The 19,577-nt window shown below is 46.3% G+C and overlaps 2 protein-coding genes across 5 annotated transcripts in view; both read right to left on the reverse strand.

Annotated features, from left to right (window-relative positions):
* Nucleotides 1-6,962, reverse strand: part of pomt1 (protein-O-mannosyltransferase 1) — a gene marked incomplete at its 3' end in the record, with an annotated part of 11,524 nt that extends 4,562 nt beyond the window's left edge. Inside the window, 5 exon segments of one of the 4 annotated variants that reach the window (XM_034143384.1) lie at nt 819-965; nt 1,488-1,538; nt 1,624-1,730; nt 2,295-2,409; nt 6,361-6,962. In XM_034143384.1, coding sequence (XP_033999275.1) covers nt 819-965; nt 1,488-1,538; nt 1,624-1,730; nt 2,295-2,407 — 418 coding nt within the window. 4 annotated transcript variants of the gene reach the window in all.
* A 5,168-nt stretch (nt 6,963-12,130) lies between these two features.
* On the reverse strand, nt 12,131-16,140 carry LOC117492976 (rap guanine nucleotide exchange factor 1-like; the record flags this gene model as incomplete). The annotated part of the gene is given in 6 exon segments (XM_034143405.1): nt 12,131-12,579; nt 13,654-13,794; nt 15,374-15,471; nt 15,548-15,649; nt 15,726-15,804; nt 16,046-16,140. Coding segments are annotated over 6 exon segments (651 nt in total), but the record flags the coding sequence as incomplete, so codon positions are not given.
* Between the last annotated feature and the right edge of the window lie 3,437 nt (nt 16,141-19,577).

The following is a 19,577-nucleotide window of genomic DNA, read 5'->3' on the forward strand; positions in this document are numbered from 1 at the left end:
ACACTCAGCACACTACAACACACACTTCAGTCCCTGAACGCACCACACTCAGCACACTACAACACACACTTCAGACCCTGAACGCACCACACTCAGCACACTACAACACACACTTCAGACCCTGAACGCACCACACTCAGCACACTACAGCACACTACAACACACACTTCAGTCCCTGAACTCAGCACACTACAACACACACTTCAGTCCTTGAACGCACCACACTCAGCACACTACAACACACACTTCAGTCCTTGAACGCACCACACTCAGCACACTACAACACACACTTCAGTCCCTGAACGCACCACACTCAGCACACTACAACACACACTTCAGACCCTGAACGCACCACACTCAGCACACACACACATCAGACCCTGAATGCACCACACTCCGCACACTACAACACACACTTCAGACTATGAACTCAGCACACTCAGCACACACTTCAGACCCTGAACGCACCACACTCAGCACACTACAACACACACTTCAGTCCCTGAACGCACCACACTCAGCACACAACACACACTTCAGACCCTGAACGCACCACACTCAGCACACTACAACACACACTTCAGTCCCTGAACGCACCACACTCAGCACACAACACACACTTCAGACCCTGAACGCACCACACTCAGCACACAACACACTATTCATACCCTGAACCCTGTGTGTGTGTGTGTGTGTGTGTGTGTGTGTGTGTGTGTGTGTGTGTGTGTGTGTGTGTGTGTGTGTGTGTGTGTGTGTGTGTGTGTGTGTGTGTGTGTGTGTGTGTGTGTGTGTGTGTGTGTGTGTGTGTGTGTACTCACCCAGCAGCAGCAGCAGAGCAGCTCCCAGAGCAGACAGGTGAGAGAACCGAAGCTCCAGAGTGAGCAGGTAGACCAGAGGAACAGAGAGAGAGCCACACACAGCGGGACACAGCCGCAGGAAGCACACACTCACATTGCTGGGGTACTCTGTGGAGAGAGAGAGCACTCTGTGACACACACACACACACTGTACTCTGTGACACACACACACACACACACACACACACACACACACACACACACACTGTACTCTGTGGACACACACACACTGTACTCTGTGACACACACACACACACACACACACTGTACTCTGTGACACACACACACACACACACACACACACACACACTGTACTCTGTGGAGAACACACACACACACACACACACTGTACTCTGTGGAGAACACACACACTGTACTCTGTGACACACACACACACTGTACTCTGTGGAGAACACACACACTGTACTCTGTGACACACACACACACTGTACTCTGTGCACACACACACACACACACACACACACACACACACACACACACACACACACACACACACACACACACACACACACACACACACACACACACACACACACACACACACACACACACACACACACACACACACACACACACACACACACACACACACACACACACACACACTACCTGCGCCGATTCTGTTCCACACAAAGTTTCCATCGAAACCTCCGAAGTACGCTGTAACACACACACACACACACTTTAATGACATCATCGTACAGGTGACCTAATGTGGGGTGAAGTGGTTGTCGTGGTAACTGACCTCCGAGGGCGAGGATCATGTGACCGAGCGGCGGCCCGCTATCATCGATGAAGAAAACCCTCTTCATGTAGAGAGAAACAAACTGCCCGTAATACACCTCATCGAACCTGAAGCAGAGAAACATCCTCACTGCACTGGCTTCCCTATATAGCTGAACTCCTCCAGCGCTACACTCCAGAGCCTTAAGGTCTGCTGACCAGCTGCTGCTGGTAGTGCCCAAGACCAGGCTCAAAACCCGAGGGCACCGAGCCTTCTCAGCAGCTGGCCCTAGGCTCTGGAACACTCTGCCCCTCCATGTGAGGTCGGCCCAGACCCTAGGGGGTTTTAAATCTACTCTTTAAGACTCACTTCTTCTCTCTGGCCTTCTAGTCAGAGCGGAGCACGACTCCTGACTTTTCCCTGTGTGTGATTTTTATTTTTGCTGTTGTAATTTATTGTCTTCTGTTTTGCGATTGTAGTAAAGTGTTTTTATTATATGTACAGCACTTTGGCTCGACCAAAAATCGCTTTTAAAATGTGCTATATAAATAAAACCTGATTTAATTTGATCAAAGGTGTGTGTGTGTGTGTGTGTGTGTGTGTGTGTGTGTGTGTGTGTGTGTGTGTGTGTGTGTGTGTGTGTGTGTGTGTGTGTGTGTGTGTGTGTGTGTGTGTGTGTGTGTGGCACTCACACCACAGCGTTGGGGTAGCTCAGGTGGCTCAGGCGGCTCCACATGGAGAGCAGAGTGATGACAAGCAGGACCAGGTCCACCTGAGCAGTGACCAGCAGGGGGAGCTGCAGCATACCTGAGAGAAACAGGAGGTTAGCACCTGCTTTAAAGAGTCCTCTCCTGCTGATGTTCAGGTGTATATCAGTATGTAGTGTCTCTACTTTAAAGAGTCCTCTCCTGCTGATGTTCAGGTGTATATCAGTATGTAGTGTCTCTACTTTAAAGAGTCCTCTCCTGCTGATGTTCAGGTGTATATCAGTATGTAGTGTCCTCTGCTTTAAAGAGTCCTCTCCTGCTGATGTTCAGGTGTATATCAGTATGTAGTGTCTCTACTTTAAAGAGTCCTCTCCTGCTGATGTTCAGGTGTATATCAGTATGTAGTGTCTCTACTTTAAAGAGTCCTCTCCTGCTGATGTTCAGGTGTATATCAGTATGTAGTGTCTCTGCTTTAAAGAGTCCTCTCCTGCTGATGTTCAGGTGTATATCAGTATGTAGTGTCTCTACTTTAAAGAGTCCTCTCCTGCTGATGTTCAGGTGTATATCAGTATGTAGTGTCTCTACTTTAAAGAGTCCTCTCCTGCTGATGTTCAGGTGTATATCAGTATGTAGTGTCTCTACTTTAAAGAGTCCTCTCCTGCTGATGTTCAGGTGTATATCTGTATGTAGTGTCTCTACTTTAAAGAGTCCTCTCCTGCTGATGTTCAGGTGTATATCAGTATGTAGTGTCTCTACTTTAAAGAGTCCTCTCCTGCTGATGTTCAGGTGTATATCAGTATGTAGTGTCTCTACTTTAAAGAGTCCTCTCCTGCTGATGTTCAGGTGTATATCAGTATGTAGTGTCTCTACTTTAAAGAGTCCTCTCCTGCTGATGTTCAGGTGTATATCAGTATGTAGTGTCTCTACTTTAAAGAGTCCTCTCCTGCTGATGTTCAGGTGTATATCAGTATGTAGTGTCTCTACTTTAAAGAGTCCTCTCCTGCTGATGTTCAGGTGTATATCAGTATGTAGTGTCTCTACTTTAAAGAGTCCTCCCCTGCTGATGTTCAGGTGTATATCAGTATGTAGTGTCTCTACTTTAAAGAGTCCTCTCCTGCTGATGTTCAGGTGTATATCAGTATGTAGTGTCTCTACTTTAAAGAGTCCTCTCCTGCTGATGTTCAGGTGTATATCAGTATGTAGTGTCTCTACTTTAAAGAGTCCTCTCCTGCTGATGTTCAGGTGTATATCAGTATGTAGTGTCTCTACTTTAAAGAGTCCTCTCCTGCTGATGTTCAGGTGTATATCAGTATGTAGTGTCTCTACTTTAAAGAGTCCTCTCCTGCTGATGTTCAGGTGTATATCAGTATGTAGTGTCTCTACTTTAAAGAGTCCTCCCCTGCTGATGTTCAGGTGTATATCAGTATGTAGTGTCTCTACTTTAAAGAGTCCTCTCCTGCTGATGTTCAGGTGTATATCAGTATATAGTGTCTCTACTTTAAAGAGTCCTCTCCTGCTGATGTTCAGGTGTATATCAGTATGTAGTGTCTCTACTTTAAAGAGTCCTCTCCTGCTGATGTTCAGGTGTATATCAGTATATAGTGTCTCTACTTTAAAGAGTCCTCTCCTGCTGATGTTCAGGTGTATATCAGTATGTAGTGTCTCTACTTTAAAGAGTCCTCTCCTGCTGATGTTCAGGTGTATATCAGTATGTAGTGTCTCTACTTTAAAGAGTCCCCTCCTGCTGATGTTCATGTGTATATCAGTATGTAGTGTCTCTACTTTAAAGAGTCCTCTCCTGCTGATGTTCAGGTGTATATCAGTATGTAGTGTCTCTACTTTAAAGAGTCCTCTCCTGCTGATGGTCAGGTGTATATCAGTGTGTAGTGTCTCTACTTTAAAGAGTCCTCTCCTGCTGATGTTCAGGTGTATATCAGTATGTAGTGTCTCTACTTTAAAGAGTCCTCTCCTGCTGATGTTCAGGTGTATATCAGTATGTAGTGTCTCTACTTTAAAGAGTCCTCTCCTGCTGATGTTCAGGTGTATATCAGTATGTAGTGTCTCTACTTTAAAGAGTCCTCTCCTGCTGATGTTCAGGTGTATATCAGTATGTAGTGTCTCTACTTTAAAGAGTCCTCTCCTGCTGATGTTCAGGTGTATAACAGTATGTAGTGTCTCTACTTTAAAGAGTCCTCTCCTGCTGATGTTCAGGTGTATATCAGTATGTAGTGTCTCTACTTTAAAGAGTCCTCTCCTGCTGATGTTCAGGTGTATATCAGTATGTAGTGTCTCTACTTTAAAGAGTCCTCTCCTGATGATGTTCAGGTGTATATCAGTATGTAGTGTCTCTACTTTAAAGAGTCCTCTCCTGCTGATGTTCAGGTGTATATCAGTATGTAGTGTCTCTACTTTAAAGAGTCCTCTCCTGCTGATGTTCAGGTGTATATCAGTATGTAGTGTCTCTACTTTAAAGAGTCCTCTCCTGCTGATGTTCAGGTGTATAACAGTATGTAGTGTGTCTACTTTAAAGAGTCCTCTCCTGCTGATGTTCAGGTGTATATCAGTATGTAGTGTCTCTACTTTAAAGAGTCCTCTCCTGTTGATGTTCAGGTGTATATCAGTATGTAGTGTCTCTACTTTAAAGAGTCCTCTCCTGCTGATGTTCAGGTGTATATCAGTATGTAGTGTCTCTACTTTAAAGAGTCCTCTCCTGCTGATGTTCAGGTGTATATCAGTATGTAGTGTCTCTACTTTAAAGAGTCCCCTCCTGCTGATGTTCAGGTGTATATCAGTATGTAGTGTCTCTACTTTAAAGAGTCCTCACCTGCTGATGTTCAGGTGTATATCAGTATGTAGTGTCTCTACTTTAAAGAGTCCTCTCCTGCTGATGTTCAGGTGTATATCAGTATGTAGTGTCTCTACTTTAAAGAGTCCTCTCCTGCTGATGTTCAGGTGTATATCAGTATGTAGTGTCTCTACTTTAAAGAGTCCTCTCCTGCTGATGTTCAGGTGTATATCAGTATGTAGTGTCTCTACTTTAAAGAGTCCTCACCTGCTGATGTTCAGGTGTATATCAGTATGTAGTGTCTCTACTTTAAAGAGTCCTCTCCTGCTGATGTTCAGGTGTATATCAGTATGTAGTGTCTCTACTTTAAAGAGTCCTCTCCTGCTGATGTTCAGGTGTATATCAGTATGTAGTGTCTCTACTTTAAAGAGTCCTCTCCTGCTGATGTTCAGGTGTATATCAGTATGTAGTGTCTCTACTTTAAAGAGTCCTCTCCTGCTGATGTTCAGGTGTATATCAGTATGTAGTGTCTCTACTTTAAAGAGTCCTCTCCTGCTGATGTTCAGGTGTATATCAGTATGTAGTCTCTCTACTTTAAAGAGTCCTCTCCTGCTGATGTTCAGGTGTATATCAGTATGTAGTGTCTCTACTTTAAAGAGTCCTCTCCTGCTGATGTTCAGGTGTATATCAGTATGTAGTGTCTCTACTTTAAAGAGTCCTCTCCTGCTGATGTTCAGGTGTATATCAGTATGTAGTGTCTCTACTTTAAAGAGTCCTCTCCTGCTGATGTTCAGGTGTATATCAGTATGTAGTGTCTCTACTTTAAAGAGTCCTCTCCTGCTGATGTTCAGGTGTATATCTGTATGTAGTGTCTCTACTTTAAAGAGTCCTCTCCTGCTGATGTTCAGGTGTATATCAGTATGTAGTGTCTCTACTTTAAAGAGTCCTCTCCTGCTGATGTTCAGGTGTATATCAGTATGTAGTGTCTCTACTTTAAAGAGTCCTCTCCTGCTGATGTTCAGGTGTATATCAGTATGTAGTGTCTCTACTTTAAAGAGTCCTCTCCTGCTGATGTTCAGGTGTATATCAGTATGTAGTGTCTCTACTTTAAAGAGTCCCCTCCTGCTGATGATCAAGATACTCTTCATGAACCAGATTTAAACCTCAGAAACTTATATTTATATTTATTATATTTCACAGAGAGCTAACGGTTAGCATTAGCCGTTAGCTCTCAGGTGTTTTCATACTGATCCTGCCGCAGCTCACCTGGTGACGTCACTACACCCCCGTTAAACGGAGCATCCTGCAGCCGGTAATCAGCCGGTAATCAGCCGGTAATCAGCTGCTAGTCAGCCGGTTCTCCTGCTCCTCAGGTTCTCCGGTGTGTTTGGGAGCAGCGGATCGATGTTTGATTATTACTGCCTGCTTTTTCCTCTCTCTCTCTCTGTTGGCTCTCAGACTGGCCTGCACTGCCCCTGCGGTGGGAGGGTGTAACTACACTTCGAGTATAAAAACGTTATATTATACTTTATTTACTAAAGCATCCTGCTCTGTTTACCCCGGATAAACACTGCCTGTAAACAACAACACTCTCTATGTGTAATCTGTAAACAGCACTCTTCTCTAAACTGCAACTGAGTCTTTGTTTACCTTGCCGTACTGATCTCTTGCTGTTGTTGTTGTTTACTTACTGTGTTTTTGTTGTTAACAACGTGGTTATCTGCTCTCTTGCTGTGTAATACCTGTCCACACTGCGGGACAAATACACTAACCGTGATTCATATTAGAAATGAAAACATCCCATAATATGCTCCTCTCTGTTCTGTATCACCTCTATACCTCTCATTTCCCCTCCTCACCTCCTCGCCTCCTCGCCTCCTCGGTTGCGTTCGAATACTCCAAAAAAACAGCTCCTAAGTTCTAACCCTATCGTCTATTCCTTGACCTCGGAGTGAAACGTCATGGGGTTAAGGGATAGTGGATAGGAGAATTCAAAAGGATTTAGGAGAAGAGACTGCGGCACTTTAGAGAATCCGACTGCACTTTCACTATCCGACGTGTTTATGATGCGCCAGCAGAGGTCATAAATGTGCGCCTGCTGCTGTGGGGAAACTATGGAAACTACAGTTTTCTATACAGCGGACTACAACATGGATGTTTAATAAGAACGAGGCAGTGGCGGCCGGTCCATAGGGGCGCTAGGGGCGCCGCCCCACCTCTTCCCATATTGAAAAAAAAAAAAAAAAAAAATAATTAAAATTAAAATTAAAAAGAAATATATATGTTTAAAAAAATATATATGTTTTTATTTTTATTTTTAATGAACAAGGTAAATATTATATAATTGGTATCAGTAAAATGTATAATCTACAATAAAATCTCGTTTAAAATTGTGTTACGATGTCTAAAGTTACTGATAAGTCACATGTTTCCTGCCTGGCCTTGCCCATGCACCTTCTCTCGTCTGGGCGCTAAGAGAGGAGCCTTCAACCAGTGCAGCAGCAGCCACCAGCAGCTGACTGTTGCTATCTGTAACGTGTAAACTATGCCGCGAAAATATAATTTCAGCCAATCAGCGTCGTCAAAGATGACGGTCACCGGGCGCCAATGTCAGCGCCCAGTGCAGTCTGTGAGTAGTTTGGACAGTGACTCGTATCCGGTTGACGCAGTAGTTGATGAGGATGGCTTCGTGTGCAGGTGGAGTCTCCGGACCTCGGTCCCCGCCTAATTCTGTTCAAGAGCTAATCTCCAATCCTTTCGAAAGGAGAAGTTTGGCAGATAAATTGTTGCTTAAAGACCTTGCACCGGACCAACCCGATTTGAATATATCGCAGCAATCTCGTGAAAAAGACAACATTTATACACGAGGCTTCGCAAGTAGCTGGTACACAAGAAAGGCTTGGCTAGCTGGATGCAAACAGGTAAATGCTGTCTTTTGTTTCCCATGCTTGGATATCACTTTATATGTAGAGAGGAGGTTTCCCATGGTTGTTAGAAGTTTATTAATAAGTGGGCATTTATCACAGAAGTGATTGTTCTGTCTCCACGTTTGTTGCATTGTCTGTGATGTATTTTCCAACGGTTATAGCTCCTGTTCTGTCCCAGCAACACTACACGGTTTGCAGCTCCACCACATCTTTGGTTTATCTTCGGTGTCGCTTAAAATCTGCTTCCCATCGGACTAAAACCTCCATGTAATCTGAAGACAGATACTTGAAGTTATTTAAACCTTTTGCAAACTTTATGTTCTTTCTTGCTCTAGCCTTGCCAGTTACATTGTACATAACACATATATTATCATTATGCTAACTGGTTGTTCGTGTTAGACGATGTAGCTTTTTCATTTCTGAGTTATTGCTATATGTAAATAAGCCTGTTTGTAAATAATCCTCAGAGAAACAAAGAAAAAACAATTTATGACATTTTGTGCTGTGGTTATTTTTTTTAAATTGCATTTATTCACAGTTCAGTTTGAAATGCTGTAGTGACTTGTATTGAACCACTTAAATATTTATAATTAATGCTACTGAAAAGATGCTATTAATTTTATATCTCACATGCAGTTCACTGTAAAGCTACTTGGTGAAGGTGTTGGTTCATAAAACATGAACAGTTTTAAGAAAGAAAAAAACAGACCAGTTCTGAGAACACAAATTCCTGGTAAAGTAGTAGATGTTCAGGTTGATAAATAATATTTTCCACACTGAAGATTATGGAGGTATTGATCAGTCTTCTCATATTTTTAAGCCTCGATTTCTCCTTTCCCCCCCCCTCTAACATCACCAGAAGTCATCATTTAAGGGGTCATTTCTCGAAAAAAAATTTCGGGGGGGGAAACCCCCCGGACCCCCCGGGTAGGTCACTTACGGTACGCCAAGAGCCCCACCAAAAAAAAAGACCACCGGCCGCCACTGGAACGAGGGACTACTGTAAACTCATCTAGAGACTCTGCACCGTGCTCTGATGCTGTTATGCTTTATGAACGGGGACAACAGAGAAACATATTCTTCATGACCAAAGTTGGAATTGAAATAAAAAAGGAAAGTGAAACTTATGCTCGTCACCCTCTCCCTCCGGTCCACATTAATACAAATGATCCCAATACGTATGATTGTATGAAAAGATCTTCAAATCAATACAAATGTATTTATTCTAAACGTTAGTCCTTAACATCTATCACTGTGTATATCACCATTCAAACATCTTTTAAAAGTTGAACAAACCCCACACAGCTCAGTAAAGACTGTGAAATGTTGACTTTATTTGATCATTTCAGTAAAAACTAACGTTCATATTTCTCTTTTTGATTATAATACTGATGAACGTTCAAAACAAAGGACTTTGGCAACTTACCACATATGTTTTAAAAAGCTTAATAAGCACCGTAACTTTCATGATATCATTTCTCGTTCATAATCGGTTGTTTCCGTGAACGGCCGACTGTTGTGTGACGGCAAATGCTGTGGCTGCAAGGCATTGTGGGGCAGCATTTTCTCCTCTCCTTTCGGTTAGGGAGGTCCAGTGGTTCCTAAGCTAAATGAGGTTATAAAGGAAGTTTGAAACCTCCTTTCCTTTTAATTTAGAGAATTCGAACGGCACTTATCATGGCTGCCACTGAGGGACTTCCGGGTCATTTCACTCCGTTAGGAAGGTTCCTAAGCTAAATGGACTATTCGAATGCAACCCTCGACTCCTCGGTCCTCCGGTAGTGACCCGGAAATGCACACCACAGGTTGGGAACCGCTGCTCTACACTTTGTTTAAACCTGCTTTACGCGTTCCGTTGGAGACGCTTCCATTCACTCTCTGGTGGTGTGACGTCACTCTCTGGTGCGGTGACGTCACTCTCTGGTGGTGTGACGTCACTCTCTGGTGGTGTGACGTCACTCTCTGGTGCTGTGACGTCACTCTCTGGTGCGGTGACGTCACTCTCTGGTGCGGTGACGTCACTCTCTGGTGCGGTGACGTCACTCTCTGATGGTGTGACGTCACTCTCTGGTGCGGTGACGTCACTCTCTGGTGGTGTGACGTCACTCTCTGGTGGTGTGACGTCACTCTCTGGTGGTGTCGTCACTCTCTGGTGCGGTGACGTCACTCTCTGATGGTGTGACGTCACTCTCTGGTGCTGTGACGTCACTCTCTGGTGCGGTGACGTCACTCTCTGGTGGTGTGACGTCACTCTCTGATGGTGTGACGTCACTCTCTGGTGCGGTGACGTCACTCTCTGGTGCTGTCACGTCACTCTCTGGTGCGGTGACGTCACTCTCTGGTGGTGTGACGTCACTCTCTGGTGGTGTGACGTCACTCTCTGGTGTGGTGACGTCACTCTCTGGTGGTGTGACGTCACTCTCTGATGGTGTGACGTCACTCTCTGGTGCGGTGACGTCACTCTCTGGTGCTGTCACGTCACTCTCTGGTGCGGTGACGTCACTCTCTGGTGGTGTGACGTCACTCTCTGGTGGTGTGACGTCACTCTCTGGTGCGGTGACGTCACTCTCTGGTGCTGTCACGTCACTCTCTGGTGCGGTGACGTCACTCTCTGGTGCGGTGACGTCACTCTCTGGTGCGGTGACGTCACTCTCTGGTGCGGTGACGTCACTCTCTGATGCTGTGACGTCACTCTCTGGTGTGGTGACGTCACTCTCTGATGGTGTGACGTCACTCTCTGGTGGTGTGACGTCACTCTCTGATGGTGTGACGTCACTCTCTGGTGGTGTGACGTCACTCTCTGATGTGGTGACGTCACTCTCTGATGGTGTGACGTCACTCTCTGGTGCTGTGACGTCACTCTCTGGTGCGGTGACGTCACTCTCTGATGGTGTGACATCACTCTCTGGTGCTGTCACGTCACTCTCTGGTGCGGTGACGTCACTCTCTGGTGCTGTCACGTCACTCTCTGGTGGTGTGACGTCACTCTCTGGTGGTGTGACGTCACTCTCTGGTGAGGTGACGTCACTCTCTGGTGAGGTGACGTCAATCTCTGATGCTGTGACGTCACTTCTCTGGTGTGGTGACGTCACTCTCTGATGGTGTGACGTCATTCTCTGATGGTGTGACGTCACTCTCTGGTGCTGTGACGTCACTCTCTGGTGTGGTGACGTCACTCTCTGATGGTGTGACGTCACTCTCTGGTGGTGTGACGTCACTCTCTGGTGCTGTCACGTCACTCTCTGGTGCGGTGACGTCACTCTCTGATGGTGTGACGTCATTCTCTGGTGGTGTGACGTCATTCTCTGGTGGTGTGACGTCACTCTCTGGTGCGGTGACGTCACTCTCTGATGGTGTGACGTCACTCTCTGGTGGTGTGACGTCACTCTCTGGTGCGGTGACGTCACTCTCTGGTGGTGTGACGTCACTCTCTGGTGTGGTGACGTCACTCTTTGGTGCGGTGACGTCACTCTCTGATGGTGTGACGTCATTCTCTGGTGTGGTGACGTCACTCTCTGATGGGGTGACGTCACTCTCTGATGGTGTGACGTCACTCTCTGGTGGTGTGACGTCACTCTCTGGTGGTGTGACGTCACTCTCTGGTGCGGTGACGTCACTCTCTGGTGGTGTGACGTCACTCTCTGGTGTGGTGACGTCACTCTTTGGTGCGGTGACGTCACTCTCTGATGGTGTGACGTCATTCTCTGGTGTGGTGACGTCACTCTCTGATGGTGTGACGTCACTCTCTGATGGTGTGACGTCACTCTCTGGTGTGGTGACGTCACTCTCTGATGGTGTGACGTCACTCTCTGGTGTGGTGACGTCACTCTCTGGTGCGGTGACGTCACTCTCTGATGGTGTGACGTCATTCTCTGGTGTGGTGACGTCACTCTCTGATGGTGTGACGTCACTCTCTGGTGTGGTGACGAGGCGAGGCGTTAGCGTTAGCAGGGTGTACGAGGCGTTAGCGTTAGCAGGGTGTACGAGGCGTTAGCGTTAGCAGTGTGTAGCACAGTACTCTGAGATCATAACTACCTGTACTAAAATAAAGTTAAATCTAAAAATAAATACTGATCATACCGATGAAATAAATGATGACGGAGAAAACCTGGCTGTTGGAAATAATGTTTATTAAAATATGTGAACAATGTTCTGAGGTCAGATTAACTCAAGGTTAGCTCGTGCTAACACCTGGCTAACCCCAGCTAGCTCCAGGCTAACCTCATCAGCTGTCATGCTATCACACTAACAGCCAATTATCAAACATCATCCAAAAACACAAGTAAATATTAACAGTGATATTATTTATTATACTACAGTCCCGCTCTGCCTATGATTGGCTGACCAGGATTAGTGCCAGTTCATGTTGATTCACTTCAACCCTCAATGTCAACATGTTAGCATTCAGCTAGCACAGGTCCGTCATCTCTGATTGGCTCGTGGAGCATTTCGTGGGCGGAGCCTGAGCGAGAGTTCCCACAATGCTTCTTCTGCCAGGTGATCGCTGAAGTCATTGAAGAAGGAAATTATGTCATCATTAGGCTGCAGAGAATACGTCCTGCAGAGAGAGAGACAGGTAAACGTCAGCACCGCTAAGCTAAAGGAGGCTAATGTTGGGCTATAAAGGAACTACAGCACGGTCACATGACTTCACGTCACCACCGCTAAGCTAAAGGAGGCTAATGTTGGGCTATGAAGGAACTACAGCACGGTCACATGACTTCACGTCACCACTGCTAAGCTAAAGGAGGCTAATGTTGGGCTATGAAGGAACTACAGCACGGTCACATGACTTCACGTCACCACTGCTAAGCTAAAGGAGGCTAATGTTGGGCTATGAAGGAACTACAGCACGGTCACATGACTTCACGTCACCACCGCTAAGCTAAAGGAGGCTAACGTTGGGCTATAAAGGAACTACAGCACGGTCACATGACTTCACGTCACCACCGCTAAGCTAAAGGAGGCTAACGTTGGGCTATAAAGGAACTACAGCACGGTCACATGACTTCACGTCACCACCGCTAAGCTAAAGGTGGCTAATGTTGGGCTATAAAGAAACTACAGCACGGTCACATGACTTCACGTCACCACCGCTAAGCTAAAGGAGGCTAACGTTGGGCTATAAAGGAACTACAGCACGGTCACATGACTTCACGTCACCACCGCTAAGCTAAAGGTGGCTAATGTTGGGCTATAAAGGAACTACAGCACGGTCACATGACTTCACGTCACCACCGCTAAGCTAAAGGAGGCTAACGTTGGGCTATAAAGGAACTACAGCACGGTCACATGACTTCACGTCACCACCGCTAAGCTAAAGGTGGCTAATGTTGGGCTCTAAAGAAACTACAGCACGGTCACATGACTTCACGTCACCACCGCTAAGCTAAAGGAGGCTAATGTTGGGCTATAAAGGAACTACAGCACGGTCACATGACTTCACGTCACCACCGCTAAGTTAAAGGAGGCTAATGTTGGGCTATAAAGAAACTACAGCACGGTCACATGACTTCACGTCACCACCGCTAAGCTAAAGGAGGCTAATGTTGGGCTATAAAGGAACTACAGCACGGTCACATGACTTCACGTCACCACCGCTAAGCTAAAGGAGGCTAATGTTAGTACTCACACTTTCTGGTAGCTCCGCAGCGTGTCCAGGATGTTGAACTGCTGCCAGCGTTTAGAGAAGTTCACCTTTGAACCCTGTGATGTTATCAAGGTGTCAGGGTTCCCCAGGTGGACGAAAGTCAAGTCCTGTAGGATCAAACCCCTGAAGAGACAGACAGGTGAGAGAGAGACAGGTGAGAGACAGACAGGTGAGAGAGAGACAGGTGAGAGACAGACAGGTGAGAGACAGACAGGTGAACCTACAGGTAGAGACAGACAGGTGAGAGACAGACAGGCAGGTGAGAGACAGACAGGTGGACCTACAGGTAAAGACAGACAGGTGAGAGACAGACAGGTGAGAGACAGACAGGTAGAGACAGATAGGTGGACCTACAGGTGAGAGACAGACAGGTGAGAGACAGACAGGTGAGAGACAGACAGGTGAGAGACAGACAGGTAGAGACAGACAGGTGAGAGACAGACAGGTAGAGACAGACAGGTGAGAGACAGACAGGTGGACCTACGGGTAGAGACAGACAGGTGAGAGACAGACAGGTGAGAGACAGACCGTTTGAGAAAGACAGACAGGTGAGAGACAGACAGGTGAACCTACAGGTAGAGACAGACAGGTGAGAGACAGACAGGTGAGAGACAGACAGGTGAACCTACAGGTAGAGACAGACAGGGGAGAGACAGACAGGTGAGAGACAGACAGGTGAGAGACAGACAGGTGAACCTACAGGTAGAGACAGACAGGGGAGAGACAGACAGGTGAGAGACAGACAGGGGAGAGACAGACAGGTGAGAGACAGACAGGTGAGAGACAGACAGGGGAGAGACAGACAGGTGAACCTACAGGTAGAGACAGACAGGTGAGAGACAGACAGGTGAGAGACAGACAGGTGAACCTACAGGTAGAGACAGACAGGTGAACCTACAGGTAGAGACAGACAGGTGAGAGACAGACAGGTGAACCTACAGGTAGAGACAGACAGGTGAGAGACAGACAGGTGAGAGACAGACAGGTGAGAGACAGACAGGTGAGAGACAGACAGGTAGAGACAGACAGGTGAGAGACAGACAGGTGAGAGACAGACAGGTGAGAGAGAGACAGGTGGACCTACAGGTAGAGACAGACAGGTGAGAGACAGACAGGTGAGAGACAGACAGGTGAGAGACAGACAGGTAGAGACAGACAGGTGAGAGACAGACAGGTGAGAGACAGACAGGTGAGAGAGAGACAGGTGGACCTACAGGTAGAGACAGACAGGTGAGAGACAGACAGGTGAGAGACAGACAGGTGAGAGACAGACAGGTGACAGACAGGTGAGAGACAGACAGGTGAGAGACAGGTGAGACAGACAGGTGAGAGACAGACAGGTGAACCTACAGGTAGAGACAGACAGGTGAGAGACAGACAGGTAGAGACAGACAGGTGAGAGACAGACAGGTAGAGACAGACAGGTGAGAGACAGGTGAGAGACAGGTGAGAGACAGACAGGTAGAGACAGACAGGTGAGAGACAGACAGGTGAGAGACAGACAGGTGAGAGACAGACAGGTGAGAGACAGACAGGTGAGAGACAGACAGGTGGACCTACAGGTAGAGACAGACAGGTGAGAGACAGACAGGTGAGAGACAGACAGGTGAGAGACAGACAGGTGAGAGACAGACAGGTGAGAGACAGACAGGTGGACCTACAGGTAGAGACAGACAGGTGAGAGACAGACAGGTGGACCTACAGGTAAGGGATACAGGGAGGAGCCACTTCAGCCAGAGCTGCTCTGTAGATTCTGAACGATGACGAGCTGTCAATCAAAGAGCTGAACTCCTCCAGAGCCTGAACACAGTGCACTCAGGTTACACACTGATATCTATTCATGTATTCAAGTATATATATATATATAGTGTGAGACCTCGGTGGTGCCCCTCCCCCACTCCAGGCGCCTCAGGGGGGCGGAGTCTAACGCTGACAGGATGGACAGGTAGGAGTTAAAGTTGTTCAGCTTCCTCAGGTGCTGCAAACAATCACATGATCACTTCCTGTTCCATTCATCTGTCAATAAAGTTTATTATTCAAATACAAACCCTCACCTTCATGGTCTTCATGAACTTCAGCAGCAGCTTCTCTCTGTCCTGAGCTTTATCCTGAAGCATGATGACAGAACGTACCCTACACACACACACACACACACACACACACACACACACACACACACACACACACACACACACACGTAAGTCATAATTTAAAGAAAACAACATCATTGGTCCCCCAGAGGGAGCCACAGATGAACAGCAGTTTTGTGTGTGTGTGTGTGTGTGTGTGTGTGTGTGTGTGTGTGTGTGTGTGTGTGTGTGTGTGTGTGTGTGTGTGTGTGTGTGTGTGTGTGTGTGTGTGTGTGTGTGTGTACCAGAAGGACACGTTGTTGAAGTGCTGTGTGAACTCCGTCAGGTATGGACTCTTCTCCTCATTCTGTTCCTTTGACCACAACAACACCTCAGACAGCTAGACAGGTGAGAGACAGACAGGTGAGAGACAGACAGGTGAGAGACAGACAGGTGAGAGAGAGACAGGTGAGAGACAGACAGGTGAGAGACAGACAGGTGAGAGACAGACAGGTGAGAGACAGACAGGTGAGAGAGAGACAGGTGAGAGACAGACAGGTGAGAGACAGACAGGTGAGAGACAGACAGGTGAGAGACAGACAGGTGAGAGACAGACAGGTGAGAGACAGACAGGTGAGAGACAGACAGGTGAGAGACAGACAGGTGAGAGACAGACAGGTGAGAGAGAGACAGGTGAGAGACAGACAGGTGAGAGAGAGACAGGTGAGAGAGAGACAGGTGAGAGACAGACAGGTGAGAGAGAGACAGGTGAGAGAGAGACAGGTGAGAGAGAGACAGGTGAGAGACAGACAGGTGAGAGAGAGACAGGTGAGAGAGAGACAGGTGAGAGAGAGACAGGTGAGAGACAGACAGGTGAGAGACAGACAGGTGAGAGAGAGACAGGTGAGAGACAGACAGGTGAGAGAGAGACAGGTGAGAGACAGGTGAGAGACAGGTGAGAGACAGACAGGTGAGAGACAGACAGGTGAGAGAGAGACAGGTGAGAGAGAGACAGGTGAGAGACAGACAGGTGAGAGAGAGACAGGTGAGAGAGAGACAGGTGAGAGACAGACAGGTGAGAGACAGACAGGTGAGAGAGAGACAGATGAGAGAGAGACAGACAGGTGAGAGAGAGACAGGTGAGAGAGAGACAGGTGAGAGAGAGAGAGACAGACAGGTGAGAGAGAGACAGACAGGTGAGAGAGAGACAGACAGGTGAGCAGTGGCGGCCGGCCCATAGGGGCGCTAGGGGCGCCGCCCCCCCTCTTCCCACATAAAAAATAAAAAAAATAAAAAATATAAATATTTAAAAAATATATTTTTTATTTTTATTTTTATTTTTAATAAACAAGGTAAATATTATATAATTGGTATCAGTAAAATGTATAATCTACAATAAAATCTCGTTTAAAATGGTGTTACGATGTCTAAAGTTACTGATAAGTCACATGTTTCCTGCCTGGCCTTGCCCGTGTATCATTACCCTCCCTCTCGTCTGGGCGCTATGCACAGCGCCCAGACGAGAGGGCAGCAAGTGCAGCAGAAGCCAACTGTTGCTATCTTTAAACTATGCCGCCGAAACATAATTTCAGCCAATCAGCGTCGTCAAATCTGATGGTCACAGGGCTCCTACGTGAGCGCCCGGTGCAGTCTGTGAGTTGTTTGGACTCGTATCCAAGGAGACAAAACAGGAAGCTGTCATACACTCTGGAAGCTACCATTAGCAGCTAATGAAAACTCCGTTTTTGACATAAAAATTGAATTATGGATCATCAATCATTTTTCAAAGTGACAGACACATTGGATTAACCTATGGATTAACCTTCAGCTGCGTTTTTCTCATTTTTGATCAGAATTGTTATTCTGCAAAAGGTGAGCATATCTCCGTGTTTTGCTACCTAAAGCTACGTCGTGTGATGTCTGTATTTGCTTCCCCTGTCGCGAGTTCTGATCGCTCAGTGATGATACTTATATTTCTAGAATCTGTGGAATCTCAGCTTGTTAGCACAGTTCATGCTGTAGAAACTATGTCCAGGACAAGGTGCTTGGAAGTTTTGGAAGATTCATAGCTAACCACACTGAAGTTATGGAGGTATTGATCAGTCTTCTCAACAGAAGTCTCCCCCCCCCCCCCCCCCCCCTCTAACATCACCAGAAGTCATCATTTAGGGCAGGGGTGGGCATTTTACGGCCCGCGGGCCACATCCGGCCCGTTGGCCGGCCTTGGCCGGCCCGTGTGAGGTTGATCATAAATTATAACATAATGAAAAAAAACAGCAACCTTTTCAAAATAAAAGCAACACAGCTGTATTGCTTGCATGGTGTTAGAGCCACAATGAAGTCAAAGTTATTATTTAGATTCATAATTTGATAAATGAATTAATGATGTAAAATGATTTATATTGCCATGGTGAATATCTTTTGATGAAATGATTGTTTATTTTAAATCGTAAATATGATCTGTTTCCTTGTACCTTCCGGTGTTTATTTAAGTGAGGTAATTGAGGACAGCCGTGGTGCTCTGAGACCTGATGAGACCTGATGAGACCTGATGAGACCTGATGAGACCTGATGAGACCTGATGAGACCTGATGAGACCTGATGAGACCTGATGAGACCTGATGAGACCTGATGAGACCTGATGAGACGGGGAGCGGAACAGTTTTTACACCGCAAATTGTAAACAGAAATTAGTGTTGCAAATTGGACTGCAAAGTATAGTTTATATAGGAAAGTATATCGCCGAAATATTGAGTTATATTTGTTATTTTGAGACTATTTAAGTCAATACTTTTTTGTTAATAAATTACATTTTTTGACTGAAAACCTTCGGCTGCTTATTGCTCTGGATTGCGTGTCGTCAACCCCGCTCTATAGAGGCATCAAAGGAAACCTTGGATGCCATTACACATGGCGTAAATACTTTTCTAACTGTGTTGCTTTTATTTTGAAAAGGGCGCTGCTGTTTTTTAAATTTATTTACGTAAACGCGCATGCCGTGAACAGCTATGAGTGATGCTGGCCGGCTAGTCCTCGAAATGTCCGCTAAGGGCAAAAAAAGAAAGATCGATACTGAATGCCGCGTTTTCAACAAGACATGGACCGCTAAGTATTTATTTACAGAAGTGAAAGGTAAAGCTGTGTGTTTAGTTTGTGGTGCGCAGGTCGCTGTGTTCAAGGAGTACAATTTGAGTCGCCACTATGCTACCAAACACGCAGATAAATACAAGAACCTGTCTGAGGAAGAGCGGGCAAAGGGGTCGGATGCTTTGCTAGCTAAGCTGCAAAGCCAACAACACATTTTCACAAAACATTCCACATCCAGAGATGCAGCTGTCAAGACGAGTTATGTCTTATCCCACACAATTGCAAAAAAAAGTAAACCGTTTTCGGAGGGAGAGTTCATTAAGGAGTGTTTGAAAGTGCCGCTCTCCCGACGCACTGTTACGAGGAGGATTGAGGACATCGCGGGAAATCTGGAGCTTCAGCTGCAGAACAGAGCGGTCAACTTTGACTTTTTTTCCTTGGCTTTGGATGAGAGCTGCGATGTACGTGACACTGCCCAGCTACTCATCTTCCTACGTGGGATAACTACAGACTTCAAAATCACGGAGGAGCTGGCAGCCATGCAGTCAATGAAAGGTACAACAACAGGGAGTGATTTGTTCACGGAGGTAAATGCATGTGTGGAAAAGTTGGGACTGAAATGGGACAAGCTGGCAGGCGTGACAACGGATGGTTGTCCAAATCTGACAGGGAAAAATGTTGGACTATTGAAGAGAATGCAGGATAAAGTGACAGAAATTAACCCTGAGCAGAAATAGGTATTTTTGCATT

This window comes from Trematomus bernacchii, unplaced genomic scaffold, assembly GCF_902827165.1.
Source record: "Trematomus bernacchii unplaced genomic scaffold, fTreBer1.1, whole genome shotgun sequence".
NCBI lineage: Eukaryota > Metazoa > Chordata > Actinopteri > Perciformes > Nototheniidae > Trematomus > Trematomus bernacchii.